The sequence below is a fragment of the Anomalospiza imberbis genome, chromosome 19 (genome assembly GCF_031753505.1).
Source record: "Anomalospiza imberbis isolate Cuckoo-Finch-1a 21T00152 chromosome 19, ASM3175350v1, whole genome shotgun sequence".
NCBI classification, from domain to species: Eukaryota; Metazoa; Chordata; class Aves; order Passeriformes; family Viduidae; genus Anomalospiza; species Anomalospiza imberbis.
This window is the reverse complement of record NC_089699.1, coordinates 3072295-3089557: the sequence shown is the minus strand read 5'-3', so window position 1 is coordinate 3089557 and position 17263 is coordinate 3072295. Positions and strand designations below refer to the sequence as shown.

Here is a 17263-nt window from a genome sequence, read left to right as displayed (position 1 = left end):
TGGCTCAGATTAACACAGATGTGCTTCCCCCTCAAAGGAGTGGGGGAAATGGAATCGATGAGGCTGTGGAAATAAAGCATATCTGAAGGGGTGATGGATGCTCTCTAGCAAATTTGAAGATAATTTGCACAGGTATTCTAAGGGCACAAAACCAAAACCCCAAAACAATCATCATCAAAACTGTGGTTCAGGACTTTTTTCCGTTTTCCTCCAGTTTCTGCTGGGGAAAAAGGGTATTTTCCTTTTTCTGTAAGGAGAGGAGCAGTCTCCCTATTCTCAATTATTCCATCAGCTGTGATTGAGGCACCAAATTTTTTTTTTTTTTTTAAATATGCATCATGAAAAAAAACCTCTAGAAGTAAACAGCAATGTACTGACTCAGGGCTTGTGGCATTTCTTTGATCTCTTTGCTAATGGAATTACGCGGCTCTCCTGCACTGCAAACGGCCGCTTTGTGAAGATGTAGGATTATGTTCTTTGTCCTGTTGTCAAAGTCTGGTCTGCAAACCACAGAAGAGGATGTGAGTACTGTAACTTTGGGCTTGGCAGCTTCCTGACCTTTCTGAAAGGCTCACTCAGTGCTGCAGCAGCTCCTCCAGGGCTGGCAAGGTGACAGACGAGATGAATTAACTGGGCTTTTCCGTCTCTTACGTGTCAGATTCTTTGTTTTATATGGAAATAATTTCTGTCAAAATGGGAAATTTATCGTGAGGTACTTCCTCTGCCTGCAAAATGAAAATGTCAGCCCCAGCTCTGTTTGAATGTGTCTTCTGTTACAAGCCATGCGTGGAGCCAGCTTTGTCCCTCGATGCCACCATCGTGTTCTCCAGTGTCTGAACACAAAGTCAGGCAGCTCTGCTGACCTGTGGGAGTAGGAACATGTCACAAAAAGTTAATAACAAAGCCAGTAACAAGTTAATAAAAGTTAGTAATATTTGAGGACTCACATCAACATTTCTGAAATATTTATAAGTTACCCGAACTTTTGTCTGTGTTGTGTCAATATAGTGAATGTCTCTGTCTTTTCATGTGTATCTTTTCATATATGTGAATGTACATAAAATATTACAGAAACATTACTTTTGATGTACCATCCAGTCTGAAGAAACCCAGGCTGCTTTCTACAGATGTATCAGGTTTAATATGTCAAATAGTGCGGGGCTGTTGATATGAAATATCTTTGCACAGAGATTTAACATCTGTCATTACTGTAAAGGCTGACTAGACATCACAGCATTATGGCTTTCTGATAGATTAAGAAGGAACCACGTGTCACGCATTGCCTTGCTTTGCATTTTGATTTATGACAAGCAGGGAATAATCCTGTACCTTGTCTGAGCAAAGATGGCACTGGGATACTTTTCTTGGTTTTTTGTTTTGTCTTTTTTTTAATCTGGAAAGGCAATCATGCTAAAAAGAGTTTGTTTAAATATTGTGGGGTGTTGAATCTAATTTAATGAAATCTAATTTGTATTTATTTATTGTTACTATTATTCAATTTTATTTATTAGATGAGAATAATAAAAGGGGTTCTACAGTGGGTAGAGAGCCATTGAAAGGAAGAGAGACTTTGAAGGTGGAGGTTTTGTTGTGAGCTGTGGACGCCGTGTTTGGGCGTGTGAAATTCAATCGGAGAAAGCGAAAATAACTCGGGCCTTCCATCGCCTTCTTCAAAGCCCTGCAAAGGGAAGTTGGGCAGAAGCTGGGACAGGAAATTGAAATCTGAATACTATTTTAAACTGATGGGGTTAAAAGGCCTCTCTTTTACACCAGCACACTTGTTCTTTTATTTGATACTTGAACTCTGAAAATTTTCTGTGACTTTCTAGGGAGAAGGAGGAGCAGCTGAGGCGGGTGACGGAGGTACAGAGGCTGCAGGCCCAGCAGGCAGGCGCTGCCCTGGAGGAGTTTAAGCGGCAGGTGGAGCTGAACTCAGAGAAAGACTCTGCTGAAATGAAACAGCGGGTGAGGAGGTCACAATGCCAGCCTTTCTGAAACTCTGGCGCAGTGGGATAGCGGATTCTGATCTTATAATGCCAGAAACATGCTCCGCTTGAGAGTGCTACATCAAAATCTTTCACAATGTAGTGTCTTTGCAGCGAGTCAGAAAGGGATGGTGGCAGGTGTTTCATCTTTCTGACAAAGCCAGAATTGTCATTGTTATAAAGATATCTGCAGTTATGATACTGATTAGGGATTTTTCAGGAGTGAGAGTATAAAGGGTTAGTTTATACACCCTATGGAACAACGCTTGTCATTCCCCACTTAAATGTGTCTCTTCCTACTCTTTTCCCAGCCACTCTGTCTTCCATTAATGAGCTCCTGTAATCAGTTTGAGCCCAAACAGGGGCAGAGCCATGGTGGCTGCTGGCAGTCATGTGCAGAGGATGGAAAAATCCACTTTTCTGTCCCTGAAAATCAGGGAGTTTGGTGGCTTAAATTTCTTATGGAGCAAACAGTAGTGAAGCCGTTCTCCTTGGAGTTTATAAAAGCAGCCCAAGGAGTGAAAGGGAACAAGCAAAAGGTGATCAAAAAGAAGGGGAGAGAAGGGATATTTCCTAACTCCTCCTGTGGTTGAGATCTCCAGACAGAACTCCAGTTTGTCATTCTGGATTGCAAGTTCCAACCTCACCTACCTTGACCAAACCTCACTGCTGACAGGAGGGTGCTGCAGGCTGGGACTGGAATGGGTGCCTGAGAGTGCTGCCTGAGGACTGAGGAAATTCCCTTTTTGATATTCTCAAAGTTTTTTGAAAATCTTCACTGCTGATATTTTTAAGACCCATGCATACAGCGAATAATAGAATTTGGAAATTAAAAAAAAAAAAAAAAGGTAAGAACAAACTTACAAAAGCAAGATGTGTTCAGCAGACCATACCCACAAGGGCAATACAACAAATCCCACAATTTTAATCTGACATTTTCTGTACTATGTGACCCTCCTGCAATTTCTTCATGATGACTTAAAATAATATCGTAGTTATGCTCTAAAAGGGATGTTGTCTAATTCTAGAAAGGCTAATAATAGTTTCATTCAGTTAAAAAAACCTTCAGCAAATAAAACCAATCCAATACATAAGAATGTGCAAAGGAATTTGGAAAACATAATCAACCATAATTTTAAAATGACAGTAAATTTCTTTCAGAATATTGCTGCATTCTGGGAAATTTTGAAAATCAGTTTTGCTGTACTTCATGAATCAGCCAAAGATTGACTCCTTCTTTTCTCTTTACTTCTTTCTCTTTACTGCTTGGGTGCTAAAATCTAGAAATACTAAATGATACCGTGCAGTTGAGTTCTAGTCTTCAGGAGCCAAGGTCCAAGGAAATACATGAGAGGAACACTGCTGAAGCTCTCTCTTCATGGCTTTGGCCTTTCTCATTCCTCTGAATCCACATACTCTTAGATAAATCCCCCAGTACATTGGGACATACTGGAAAATTCTGTGTTTTTTGGTGAGGTGGGAGGTATTACTTACAAAACAACTGCAGTAGCCATAGCAACACTGTCCTTTGATCTGCATTAGGAATACTGGACTTTAAACCCATTTTTGGTCTGAGATAAAGTTAATTATGGAGATGAGTAGGATGGGGTCATTTTCAGTTGTTGCAATCAATATTTGATTCTTTAGCTTGGCTCTATGATAATATCATTTATTTTGCCATCTGCTTCCTATTTTGTCAAGCTTGTGATTGTTAAGAGTCACCTGATGTCCACTGGTGAGTGGGTGGCATGTGTTTAACTGCAAGATCTACATTTTTTCCAGTAGTAACTAAAATAAAAAAGAGAAATAATACACAGGCTATGTCATGGAACTGTAGATCTGGGGCTTCCTGGGTTTGGCAAACGATGATCAAGAACCTTTGTTGCAGTTGTTGGAAATAGATGAATGTGACCTAATGAATAAACTGCAGAAGCCAGTAGATTGAAAGCATCTTTGCATATGTTTTTACTATTTCACTTTTTAGAACATTTTCATACTCAAAAAAACCACCAAAAAACTCCTTTAGTGCAGTAACAAGATCTATTATTTTTCTGGGTTTTATTAACCTGAGTAAAATATGGCAATGGACATGCAATTTGAGTAAGTTTGGAGCTGGAAGAAAATGATTCATAAAACATTGATTGTGGTCCCTTTTCTTAATGGTAGATAGTAGCAGTGAGGTTCAGGAGCTGCTTCCTCACTGTTCTCTTTTTCCACTTTCTATTTGGCCAACTGCTCCTACTCCAGTCCCTTCCTTTCCTGCTGGAGTACTCTGCAATAAAATGCTTTTCCCACTCCGAGTGCTGCCTTTTCTCCTCCTTCCTGCCTGGGGAGTGATGTCCAGGCCAATTGGCACAGACATCTGTTGAACACTGCGCACTCCCTTAGGCCAAGCAGGATTTTGGCTTGTGGTTCAGAAATTCATGGGTTTCTTCTTTTTGTGGAGCAGATGGGCTTGTGGTCCTTCGAACCCCTCCACCTCTTTTCCCTTTTTAGGGACACAGTTTATTCACTGCTTATGTTGGGATCTAGATCTGAAAGTCACTGATGAGTGTGCACTGCAGCAGAGTTACATATATATATTTATATATATTCCCTTGGAAACATGCCTGATGTGCAGCTAACAGTTGTGCTTTTGATACAAAAGCCTTTGTTAATTGAGTTGTGAAATTGCTTCCTTGATGCTGCGTGCTGGAATCTGTGGGACTCATTATTCATAGGCGATGACTATCTTCTGAGGACTTCACTTGCAGCCAAATAATTCTCTTTTAAGTTATTTAAAGTTATTTTCTGATTTAATGTAAACTTGCTTTAATTGTGTAGTTTATACTCTGACTCACACATGATTTCCCTTGAATTTCCACAGGCACTATATTTTTAAGAGAAATATATTTGAGTCTTAAATATGTCTACAGAAAATATTCACTTAATTTTGATGGGATATTCAGCACTGGTAAATGAAAAATTGAGCCAATCTTTTGTAATTAGGGAGTGGCATAACAGTGATCCCTATGTCCCTGAGTAGCTAATAACCCTGTAGAGACTGAATATTCATTTTCACTACATACAAATGGTGTTGTTATCATTCCCAACAAGTGATATTCTCCTCTTTGATGGTTTACAAACAACTGTAGAAATGTCAGAACATTTCAAGCTATGCCTTTAAAAAAAAAAAAATTAAATATTCCCTTTCTTTTCCCATGTAGATGGCAGAGGTTGAAGCAGATCTAAGCAGATCAAAATTGCTCCGGGAAAAGCAAGCCAAAGAATTCTCCTGGCAGTTGGATGAGATCAAGAAAAGATATGAACAACAGGTCAGTTGCTTTGCTCCTCCAGGTGGAGGGGAGAAAATATCCTTCCTGCAGCTGTAGGTCACTGTGTGCTGCTGTCCTTCCTATAAAAGCACCATTTATAGATATTATATTTATTTTTGTATGTAGAATTTTGTGATGGGGACGGAGGGGGGAGAACCTACACAGAAAATACTTTTTGTTTCCTCCTCACAATCCTTTGTACCTCCGACTCTTTCAAATTGTTTCCCAGGCTTACAGGTGGCAACACCTATTTTCATAATCACCAGGTTCAATTATTTAATGCATTATCTGTTTCTCTTCTTGTCAAGAAACAGCGGTTTATTCTTTTTATCATTTTTGACATGGGGAGTGTTCGTATGAATGCTTGTTTTGGCCCACTGAACAAGATTTTCTTCTTTGTAATGTAATTTCAGGGTTGGGAAATACTCAGGAAACGTTTGGGTGGAGACAAGAAAGTTTTGTTCAGTACTGCTGCGAAATGTAAAGGGGGGGAAAGCAGAAGGAGAGAAATTACTGCATGACACAGACTAGGGAGCTAAGGAGCTGCACCAGACACGGGTGTGAGCTTGGTCATGAAACTCAAGTGGCCTTTGTTGGTGACACCTGCTGAAGGATTGAAAGGGGGTTTTTAGTACTTTGTAGGAATGAGGTGGTTAATCCACGAAAGTTCTCTCTTATCACTGTTCCTGTGTGGATCTAGGCTTGCATTTCCAGCAGGGAAATGTGGTTTCATTTCTGTTTATCTTCTGTGCCGTGAGAGGACGAAACACTGCGGTTGGCTTTGGTGCCAGGCCTGCTCTGCTCCATCTGGAAGGGGCTTTTTCAGGGAATTAAGGAACAGGATCACTTTGGTAGGTGTTGAGAGACCCCTGCTCTGTGCTGGGGAGGAACAATGGTGTGTTTTGTGTGTGGCTCTTGGAACAGAAGGGAGTTTGTTGGATCAGATCAAAGCAACGTCACCACTTGTGCTGCCACCTGACAGAGGTGATATGCTGGTCTCTGGAAGGGTGAGGGACATCTCACAGGTGTTCAGCTTAACTGGGGGATGTTATTTGTGATGATTCCTGCCTTTAGTGATTCAGAAATAGTCAGAGATACTGGGGATTTGTGCAGGAAAGGTGAGGAAGTTTGACGTGTCAGGGACTCACTGAAAGGAGGGCGATGGGAGTGTCAGGGTCAGTTGGACATCTGCCTTAAAGGAATTTTTTATTTAGTCATATTTTCACATCATTGTAGTGATATGGTTGGCTCACATGTTTTCTTTACCATTCTCATGATTTGTCGTGCATCTCTAAAGTCCAAAGTAAGCATTTATTCAAAGATTTTGTTCCCATTTTCCCATCCCAGATTTTAATCTGTAGAGATAAATGCTAACCTGCAGTGTATCAGGAGTTACAACATTCCTGTTCTACCTACAAACGGTAATTTTTTTTTACTATTCATCGTAACATCCACCAAGCCATAGATAAAATTTTCTGCCCATATTCAGTTGACTTTGCACACTAAAGGCAAATGTTAATGTTTCATATTGTCATGGTTTGGTTTTATGTGTCTTCTTATTTCAGACCTTCCAGAGACTGTGTCAAAAAAACCCACAAAGCAAGAAATTAATATGCAAGTTAAAAATGTTTTGGTGAATCTATTCTGTAACAATGTTGATATTGTGGTAAACATCAATGAAAGTATTTTTCACTGAGATGTTTACTGCTTCCCATTTGTTTTATTTAGGATAACTGCTTTTACTGTGAGAAAGAACAGCTAAGCTTTATGAGACATCACTGGAACCCAAGGGTTTCAGCCCTAAACAGCTAAATAATGAGAGCCTAAGAAGAATTTTCAGTGGAATCCTGTTTATGCCCTTCTTAAAAATTTATTTCTCTGTCCTTCATCTGGAATGTTCTTTGAAAGTTGGTGAGCATGAAGAATACGTGCCCCTTCCTGCAGATTGCAGGGGGTTATCACTGGGAATGAGGTTCTTTTGGGAGGCACAAAGCCCCTCCAGCCCCACCACGGAGCAGGATGAGCTCAGTTCTTCCACTCTTAAAATTTCCCTTCAGTACTTCCAACTTCTGTTTCTCTGCACTGCTCTCTATTTATGCTTCAGAACTTCTAAGACATTTTTAAAGCAGACTTTTCCTTGCCTTGTTTTACTGCATATTTCTTTGGTTGTTACTTGGCAAGGAGCAGACTGATTTAAAGTGTTTAAATAGAGCAGTGAATTCCAAGTGGGGATACATTTTGACAGGGCTCCAGCAGATTTCCAGTTGGAAATAGACACCCAATCAAAAACCTGGATATTTTAGCTACCTGAGAAATGTAGTGATTGCTTCGAGATGTTCTGCCTCAAGTGTCTGAATCTAATTGTCAAATGAAATTTAAACATGAAAAGGGAAGGGAAATTGCCCTACAAATTTATTTTTTGTTGGCTTTCATGGTGAGTGGCAGGGGTAGCACTGATGGCAACCTGGACAATTCAGTTGCCCATGATTTTAATAAGATTGGTAATAAAGAACCAAATTAACTGATGTGTTATCCAGTTCTCCAGTCTGAGAGACATTTTGGAAATGTAGGCACTTGGAGCAGTGGTTTCACTTCTCTGCTGTCACAGGACTCTGCTTGAATACTGATTTCAAAGCAATTATTGGTGTGAACATGGACTTTTCATTGTGGGGCTGAAAGATGGCTTTGCCTGCAGATTAGACATACTGATATATTGATATTTATCTGATATTTATTACAACAAATAACCTGATACATTGATATTTATTCATCTTTGCTTCCAAAATAATTTGGTAAAAACCACAGCAGTTAATATTCATTAGCTTTTCAAATGCACTCAAATCCATTCATAAAGCAAAAAGGAACTTTTGGATCTTGCAGTATTTGGTTTCAGCTGTCACGTGTCCCTCCTGGTTCCAGCTTCATCTGATTCGGTGCCACTTGCTTTTGAAGTATCCACTGAGAACAGTCTCAGAGAGAGAAACTGGTGGCTTTTTTTTCTTCTTCTTTAAATATACTTTAGCTCAACTTTGTTCTACTTGCAGCTGTTAGATTTGAAAGTATATTTTGAAGAAAAAAAATAACTCCAGCAGTACCAGAGTTCCTATCTGCTGGGAGCAGCTGCTTTCGGCACTTCAAAGCCAGTGGACAGCACAGAGAAGGCCTCAGCCTTTCCTGCCTTTGAAATGGTTGCAGTATCTGCAGTTGGGCTTTATGGCACTGTCAGCACAGGAAGAAAGGTTGTTTGGTTTTTTTGTACCCTCTCCCTTTTTTCCTTTTTTCATTTTTTTCCCCCTACTTTCTAATTACGTCCTCAATTTAGCTCAAAATACCTGGGAAGTGTTTCTGATGAGTTCATCGTCTATGAGCCTAAATGTTTGAAAGATCACGTGGCCAGGCTTTTCAGTAATGGTTTTTAGTCAAATTTGACAGAAAACTTAAGGAATTTGCTGGGGTTTTTTTCCCATATCCTTGTCAGTTGAGCACTTTCTGAGAGCACATCTCTTGTGGGGAGTGGTGGTCCCATGGCAGAGATGGGCCATTCCCCAGCACACTCAAGTACATGCACACTTTTGTTTCAAGCAAATTTTCATAAATTGTCGAGAATGGAACACTTCCACCTAATTTAATGTGATCCTAATGCTTAAATAGCATTATTAGCTTGTCCTTTAAAAAAAAACCCAAACCATTAATAATCACTGTGATCACTGTTGCACCCATTTTTTGCTATGAACAGTTGCTGAAGTGACTGAGTGAATGTGACGTAAATGAGATGCAAGATTAGTAAGAGAGCCAAAGCCTAGGAAATTGTATTTTCCAGCATGGAGAGAACACACAAAAAACCAGTTGATGAGTTGTTGTGATAGCAGGATGGGGTTACCTGATGAGTTATGGCCATACTCTCTGAGATTAAATGCCAGCCTAGATATATAAATACTCCTTTTGGTTTGGTTCATCTTTAACTGCGTTTATTCTCTTTAAAAATAATCATTCATGCTTCCATAGGAAAGTGGAAAGTTGTTACATGATAGCTGAAGAATCTCCCTATAATCTCAGGAAATCCTTTCTTGTGACATTTATTGTTGGGTTCTGACTTCTGTAAAAGTTAGGAAGAAATCAGAGTTGTCATCTTGTCCTATGTATCCAAATAGGGAAGAAAGAGACACCTTCAGAAATATTTTCCTGGGTATTTAATGAAATCACTTTGAAATCATGCTAAAGACAAGTCAATAGGCAATGCCTTTAAGTTGGCAGCAAGACAAAGGTGTGGTTAAGTTTAAATATACCTTTTATAATAAAGAAAGTGAGGTAAAGAAGTGCAAAATATCCGGTTAAAAGTGAAAAAAGCATGTTTGTAATGTTACCTGCCAGCAGCAAGGACAACATCTGAGGTGCTTCTGGGACACTGTTCTTGTTTCAGCAGCGTGCTGGAGCAGAGGAAGGTGTTATTGAGAGGAGAGGAAGAATATTTGTAGATCTTTTTGTCTTTTATAACTTTCTAGTGAGGTTATTTTAAAGAAACGAGTGAGGTTCTCTGTAGTAATGAACTCTAATGGAGGTAACAAGCTCCACCTCCAGCTCCCTTTGTCCCCATACCCTTGCTCTGTTGAGTTCCTGCCACTGCACTTCCATCCTAGCTTTCCTTCTGGCCTCGTTCTTCATTTTCTGGTTTTTTAGCTTGTCTGTTACCAATCTCTTACCCTCCCAAGTGAAGGAAACACTTGCAAAGCCCAGTTTGAAATCTGCTGTTCCTCGGACAGACCAGTGTGCCAAGCATTTCTTAGCTGTACATTAACCTAGCCGTTTATTTTCAGAGATCCACAATCCATTTTTAGTATGCTTGTTTAGTTGTGAAGAGAGAGTCTTTGTGAAAAGCTTTGTTCCTCTCCTCTTTGTCTGTACTCTAAGATAATTGAAATACAGTCTGTTCTTGCAAGGAGGCCAAATGAGCATGTTAGTAGAAGCTCTAAATTTTTCATGTCATCAGCAACAAGCTGCATAAATTTCATTTTAAAAATTAATCTAGGATGCATAAACGTTTCCTTTGAACCATCCTAAGACACAGATGAATACCATTTGTGCAGAATATCTAAGGAATAGTTTCTTCAATCAACATCAACTTTTGACTTTATAGCTAAAACTCACAAATGGGAAAAGGAGATGAATTTAACCTCCAAGTGAAGAGTGAGTGGAAATCTTCTCCTGGTGCCATTGCTGCTTACAGAACTGTTAACCAGACAGATGGGTATTTGCACAGTCTCCTTCAGGCATCTGAGTTGTGTGTGATTCACAGTTAAAAGCCTGAGCTCCCTGTGTAGTCAGAGAATCCACTTTGAGGGGAGGAGGGAGAGGGAGGCGATTCCAGAAACACAAAGGGGTGCCTGCGGTAAACAGCAAGTCAGGCTGGGAAGGCAGCTCTGTGTTCAGAGAAGGTCCTTGCATAAACTGAATCCCTGAACAAAGACCACATACAGCAAATTCTGCACCAGAGCCTGCTGCATACAGGCATTTGCTGTGGCTCAAGGTCTGTTAGTTGGAAAGAAATATTTCTCTTTGCAGCCTGTGATGGGTTTGGGGGTGTGGGTGGGCTGGGGAGGGGAGGAACCTCCTGAATTCATCGTGGCACCAAGTTGGATTTAATCATGGGGTGCAACTCCATTTCCAGTATATTGTTACAAGAAGGCTGGAGAGGGATTTTTCACAAGGGCATGTACTGATGGGACAAGGAGGAATGACCTTGAGCTGAAGGAAGGCAGGTTTACATTAGATATTAGGAAGAAATTCTCCACCATAAGCGTGGTAAGGCCCTGGTACAGGTTGCCCAGAGAGGCTGTGGACTCCTTATCCCTGGAAGTGCCCAAGGCCTGGTTGGACGGGGCTTGGAGCAAGCTGGGATAGTGGAAGGTGTCCCTGACCGTGGCAAGGGCTTGGAATCAGAAGAGCTTTAAAGGTCCCTTCCAACCCAAACAATTCTGTGGTTCTATGATTAAAAAAAAAAATTACTCATGCCAGAAGATTGGGAAGATGGAATGATTGAGGTGGGGTTTGTGCTGCCCATACTTTAAAAATATTAAAATTCTAAAAAGCCTTTATAAGTAAAAATGTACAGATCAGGAATATAATTTTATATAGTGAGAGTGAGACCATTCAGGTGCATTATTTAAGGGGAGGGTAAATCAAACTGCAGTTTGGCTAAAGACCAGCTTGTTTCTTTTAGAGAATTTCTTGCAATTCTTAGTTTGAAGTTGAAAAAGAATTATTAGTGGTTGGTGAAAAGGTGTAAGTATTACAGAAAACACAGTCATACCAATTAAATTATTGCAGCCTGCAATGAAATAGAAAGTCATGTACATTACCCCAGGTGTGGTAATGTGTGCTTCTGCACAGATGTGTTTTTCACTGTCCCATTTGCCCTTGGCTCATTACAGTCCTTATATCTTGGGAGACCTTAGTGTTTCAACTTAAAGAAAAATCTCCCTCCCAAAAAAAAAGTAAATTAAAATCCATTTCATTTACCTGCTGCAAAGGAGCTGTGGTAAAAGAGTTTCTGGTTTTCTCTCTAACTTGCAGTGAAGATGCTCCTTTTCTGCCCAAAGTTATACTGAACCAGACCCCAGTGTGATTAACACTCACTCACTCCTCCAGCCTGCTGGATGAGATTACTTTCAGCAGCAGTATTTGCAGGGATGGGTAATCCCCATATCCTCATGGAACACACAGGTTTATTGATAGGCTTAGGAGACAGAAAACGCTCCATTTTGCTGGAGTTGTTATTTGGGGATAGATCATGTGCTGTGCCCTGCCTGGGCAGAGGCTGGGGCTGGTTTTCAGCAGGGTAATCATGCAAACACCTGATTTACAAACACTTAAATCATTTTAGGGTGGAAATACTGAAAGCAGACGTGCTGTAGGTGTGCTGCAGAGTGAGTTTAGCTCAGTGACACGTGCAATGCATTGGTGGCTTCTCCAGCCCTCAGCTCAGTCATGCCAAAACAGTGCTTATAAAATCATCCTGCCTTGCAAAACCATATTTTATATAGGTGCTACTTAAAATATTTCTGGAATTGCGGACATAAATTTACATGAATTTTCATACTTTGGTGTCAAATATTTATTGTAGCAGTTACATTTTTTCAAAGAGGTAGTGAGCTAACTAATTTCCTTTCCCTCCTTTGGGGACTCTAAAAAGAATTTCAAAGGCGTGCTTGTTCTTGAGAACAAGTTGAAATTGTTCTAAAATTGAAAAGCCTAAACTTAGCATGTGATGTAAAAGCAAAAACTGGGTAGTAGAAGGCCTTGTCTAAATTAGGGACTTTCAAAAGGTATTTGCTGGTGTTGATTAAATTACAAATCTTTGGCTTCTAAAAACATCTCCTGCAATCAGTGAGCTGTTTATTGTCGATCTTTGTTTTTCAGGCGTGCTAACAGCAGCAGGATTTCACCTTGGCTCGGTATTAGACTGTCTCTTGTTTTAGCAAATTGTCCTCAAGCACCTCCCCTTGTGAGTGCAATTCCATCTGCCTGTGTTCATCAGCTGAGTTGTCGCTGGCCTGGGCACAAACAACACTGCCAGATTGGTTTGGCACCTTTTAGTTTGTGTGTGTGAGTGAACGACAAGAGACTGTCACAATTCTTGCATTAATCTTTTTTAGCTCTTTGTTAAGAATTTAGTTTTCTTCTTAACATCCTTTTCTCTGCAAGTGTAAGGACATGTAAATTTTGGTTAAAAGCTAAATTTAGAAGAAATCGTGTAATTAAAAACAAAATTTAAAGTAAATAGTGTAATTCTGATGACAGTTTAGTAAATCACCTGTTGGCTGTTGCCTTGAACATGAAGAATTCAGCTAAGAAGGGATCATAATTTTCAAATATATGTGTTACTTGATAACAGCAGTGGTAAGAAAGGCTCTCTCAGGTCAGACAGACATTCCTGCTTGGTTTTGTGTCCAGGCCAAGGCTGGAGACAGGAACAGATGCGCAGGGAAGGGAATGAGAGATTTTCATCTTTGGGAGGACAAGATGAGGAAACATCCAAGGCACAATGAATGCCCTGTGATTATGGTAATAGGGCACACACGATTATTTAATGAATGTTTCTTTTCAGCCTCGCCCCTAATGCCCATTGTGAACGTCGTGTTGCTTGTCTGGCTGAAATGTATAGCACCTACCAGTGCCTGTCCCTGCACGCTGAAGTGCTGCGTTGGAGCAGACACTTGAATGTGATCTGATGAAGTGCTCAGCATCAAGATCTCAACATGACAGAATTTTTGAAGGAGGTGGTTTTGTTATATCATTCATAAAGGCGCTCTCTGCCTCAAAGAGGAGACAGAATCTGTCTGGTTTGTGAAGAATTAATACAATTTTCATGCAGTTTCTTGTGATGAAGTGCTGTTGTTGCTGAAAAGCAGCATGGATTCTCTCGTTCTGTTTTTTGGTATATGTTAATTTTTTTTTTTCCTTTAAGAAAACAACCCAATTAAAATACAAGAATGAGAGAGGGAGGAGTGGAAGAGAAGCCATAGTGCTTGGCAGCAGTTCTGAAGGGAGCAGGAGCTTCAGGAAGTGCTCACCAGGGCAGGGAATGGCTGCTCGGTCACTTTGTGTTCTTTATTTTATTGGTTGGGAATGTGGAATAACTGCTAATATTCATTAGGGAAGATGGGTGTGGAGGCCTCTGAGGGATGAAAATGCTCTGGTCCTCATCTTTTCTCTCCTCTCCTGTTTCTTTACCTCCGCTCCCTGCCAGAAACATCTTAAAGTACCAAACCAAAACCATCATGGGGAATGCGTAGCTTTAAATGAGGAAGGGTTTAAAATTTTTCTTCAACAAATTTGCCTTTTTAAACACCTCCCCTCATGGTACCACCCTTTCTCTTCCCACGGATGACCTGAGTGGGCACCCCTTCTGCTGAAGGACCTTTTGCTCATTCTGCCTATTAAATTAAAATCTTCTTGTGTATAAATTCTGAAAGTGAAGAGATTACTAAACAAAACAATTTAGTTTGGTTGGTGTGGTAAAGGTGTACAGAGTTGGAGAAGCAGGATGTGTCCCCTGCTCCCTCTGGGTCATATTCCCTGCCTGCTGCCCTGTCTTTTGGTTAAAAAGTGACATCTCCAATAATTGAAGCTCCCCACAGCAAACTACATGGAATAACCAGGTGAAAACCCAATAATTAAGACAGCAAAATATTTGAAGGGAAAGGCCTCTGCTGTTGACACGATTTCTTTTTAATCAGGTCTTATTTATGAAGGAACACTAAACATTTTTTCTCCTAAATCAGGCAATGGCTCTACAGTTATTTTAGGGAGCAACAGCTTTTTCTCTTAGGCACAGGATGGACGCCGCGAGCATCCAAGAGAAACCAGTTTTGTATAGAAACCTTGGGCAAAAACCCGGTGTGAAGAACTCTGTATGAGGATCCCAGGTCCAGCCTGGAAAATGTGAGGGGTAACCCCTGCAGGGACTTCAGGCATCTCTTAATGAGCTCTTTAGTGTTATTAAATAATGTCGATACGTTAAACCATGCAGCGTTGCATCTGTTCTCGCTCCGATTGCGGAAGAATGCTCCCAACCACAGCATGGACGGCACGTTTCCCTTTTAAACTTGCAACACGCTGATCTGCAGTTTGAGAAAATGCCCTTCTTTTAAAAATTTATTTTAACTTAGCTTCAAATTTTCCCCGCGGAAGCCGGACAACCAGCTGATATCATTCCAGAATTGAATGCTACAGCTTTAAGATAAGGTGCCGGGCGCTCTCAGCGCTCACACAGCGGCTCCTCCCGTTCGCTCTTTTTTTCCTTTCTCATGCTGAAAATACCCCACCATGTTAACGATAAGAGATGTCTCTCTTTTTTTTTTTTTTTCTTTTTTTTTTTGTTATTTTTCTTCCTTCCCCCCCTTCGTCCTTCTCCGAAATCCACCAAAACTGAAGAAAAATCCAAGTGACTGTTCTTAGCAGCTGTGTGGCCCGGAGTTCAGTGGGGAAGCGGCTTCCTGCCGTCCCTATTCATCACCTGCTTCAAAGGCGGCCTGGCCGCTCCAGTGTGCAGGCCAGGTAGGGTGCCTTTGTGCGCAGGCGGGAGGATTAATATCAAAGCTGCAGCAACCAGGCCCTTGGTCTCAGGCTGCCATTCAGGCAAGCAGGGAGAGGCTAAGAGTGGCCAAGGTCACAGCATCCAGTGTGGTGCGGACTGGGAACGGCTCCTGAGAATAGAGGGCTTCTTATGAAATCATGGTGCAAGCTTGCGGCACAGCAGGTGCCCTTCTGGAACACATACATCTGTTTATGTTGGGATAGCGTAGCTGACAACGGGATAATAGAGCTTTGTTTTTTTTATAATTTTCTTGCTCTTTTTTTTTTTTTTTTTATTTAAGGAGAAAAAAAAAAGACAACTCTATGCGCCAGCATTGAGGAATATCGCAGGAAGAGCGTTGGCTTTGGAAATCATAAAGAATTCTTGCAAAGCTTTAATTGCTGGGGTGGGGGGTTGTGTGTGTGTATACTTCAGCGAAGGGGCGAGCAGGCTGCCTATTAACCATTTAGGATCCTCAGTCCTGCTGAGGAGCAGCAGCGGGATACGGGGGCACCCGCCACACAATGCGACAATGCCTCCCCTTTTTTTTTTTTTTTTTTTTTTTTAATATTATTTTTCCGTACGCTTCTGACATTTGTACCAACAAATTGGGTAAGGATGCGCTGGATTTGCTCGGTTGTCTCCATTGTTGGGATTGTCTGGAGGAATTCTGTCACGCTAACGGTGGCTTTTTAAGAGGTGAGGTAATAGTGACGTAAAAATAAAATTGCCAACTTGATGAAATTAAGGGGGAAATTAAGCTGTAGACGAGTTGTCATGACGACAAGGATGTTCTATTGATGAACTGTACTCCTCCCTGTCCAATCAGATAGTGGAGCTGAAGCTGGAGCATGAACAGGAGAAGACGCACCTATTCCAGCAGCACAACACAGCGCAGGACTGCCTGGTCCGAGACCATCAACGGGAGATGGAGAAACTGGAGAAGCAGCTTCGCGCTGCCATGGCAGAGCACGAGAGCCAAACTCAGGACAGCAGGAAACGAGACGGCCAGGTAACGATCAATAACGCTTGAAAGGCGCCCGCTTATTAGAAATTGCTGATAATGAGTGTTTCCTGTTTGCCAGCATTGTTGGTGGTGCTCGCTGGGGGAGCATTTGCGAAACTGGCACATAAACGTGATTTTGATTTTCTTTTTTTTTCTTTTTTTCTTTTTCCGCTTTCCCCCCTCCCTTCCTACTGCTGAATAGGGCTTTAACTGCAAAAACCACAGGTAGCCAGATTAAAAATCCCATGGTGCGCTATAACTCGGCCTATTTATAATCTTGTCTCATTTTCTTTCATGATGGATTTGTTTAAGAAAAAAAGGTATCTGTTCTTTTTCCCCCCCAGCCCTCACACTCACCCCTCCTTTTCTTCTTCCTGGGCAAATCCATGTGAATTATATCTGCTTCGTTCGTGTGCTTTTTTTTTGTTTTAAATCTCTGCAGGTAACTCACAAATGGCTTTATTTCCTTTTGTTCATGTCTTTTTTGTTTCAGTTTTTGTATTCTAGATTTGCATTGTGCGTTTGGTTCCATGTGTCGGATGTTTGATAAGATGATGTGGGTTTGGGGTTGCTTACCATCACGTTTATTTTCCTACACGCACGTACCCCTCCCATCCTCCATCTCTGTGGTCACTGTTGGAAGCCATTTGGCAGAATAACCCCCAGCTGAGGTAGCATTTGACTCTTCAAACTTCTGGATGAAATGCACACTGTCAGCATGGAAAATGATCTTTATGAGTTTTCACTTCAAAAACCATCTTACTGCCTTTTTTTCAACGTATTTTGTAAGGACGGCATGGTATATTTTCCTAAGAGCCTTTATTAAAAAGGCCTGCAATGGCAATATTCTAAAAACTAAGGTGATTTTCTAGTTTAAAGAGTT

General features: G+C 41.0%; 1 protein-coding gene across 1 annotated transcript in view; it reads left to right on the top strand.

The window, feature by feature from the left end:
- Positions 1 to 17263, top strand: part of CEP112 (centrosomal protein 112) — a 159058-nt gene that overhangs the window by 54993 nt on the left and 86802 nt on the right. The window contains exons 18-20 of the mRNA XM_068210027.1: positions 1830 to 1965; positions 5192 to 5299; positions 16204 to 16386. Of these exons, the coding sequence (XP_068066128.1) occupies positions 1830 to 1965; positions 5192 to 5299; positions 16204 to 16386 (427 nt within the window). The remainder of the gene's footprint in view (positions 1 to 1829; positions 1966 to 5191; positions 5300 to 16203; positions 16387 to 17263) is intronic.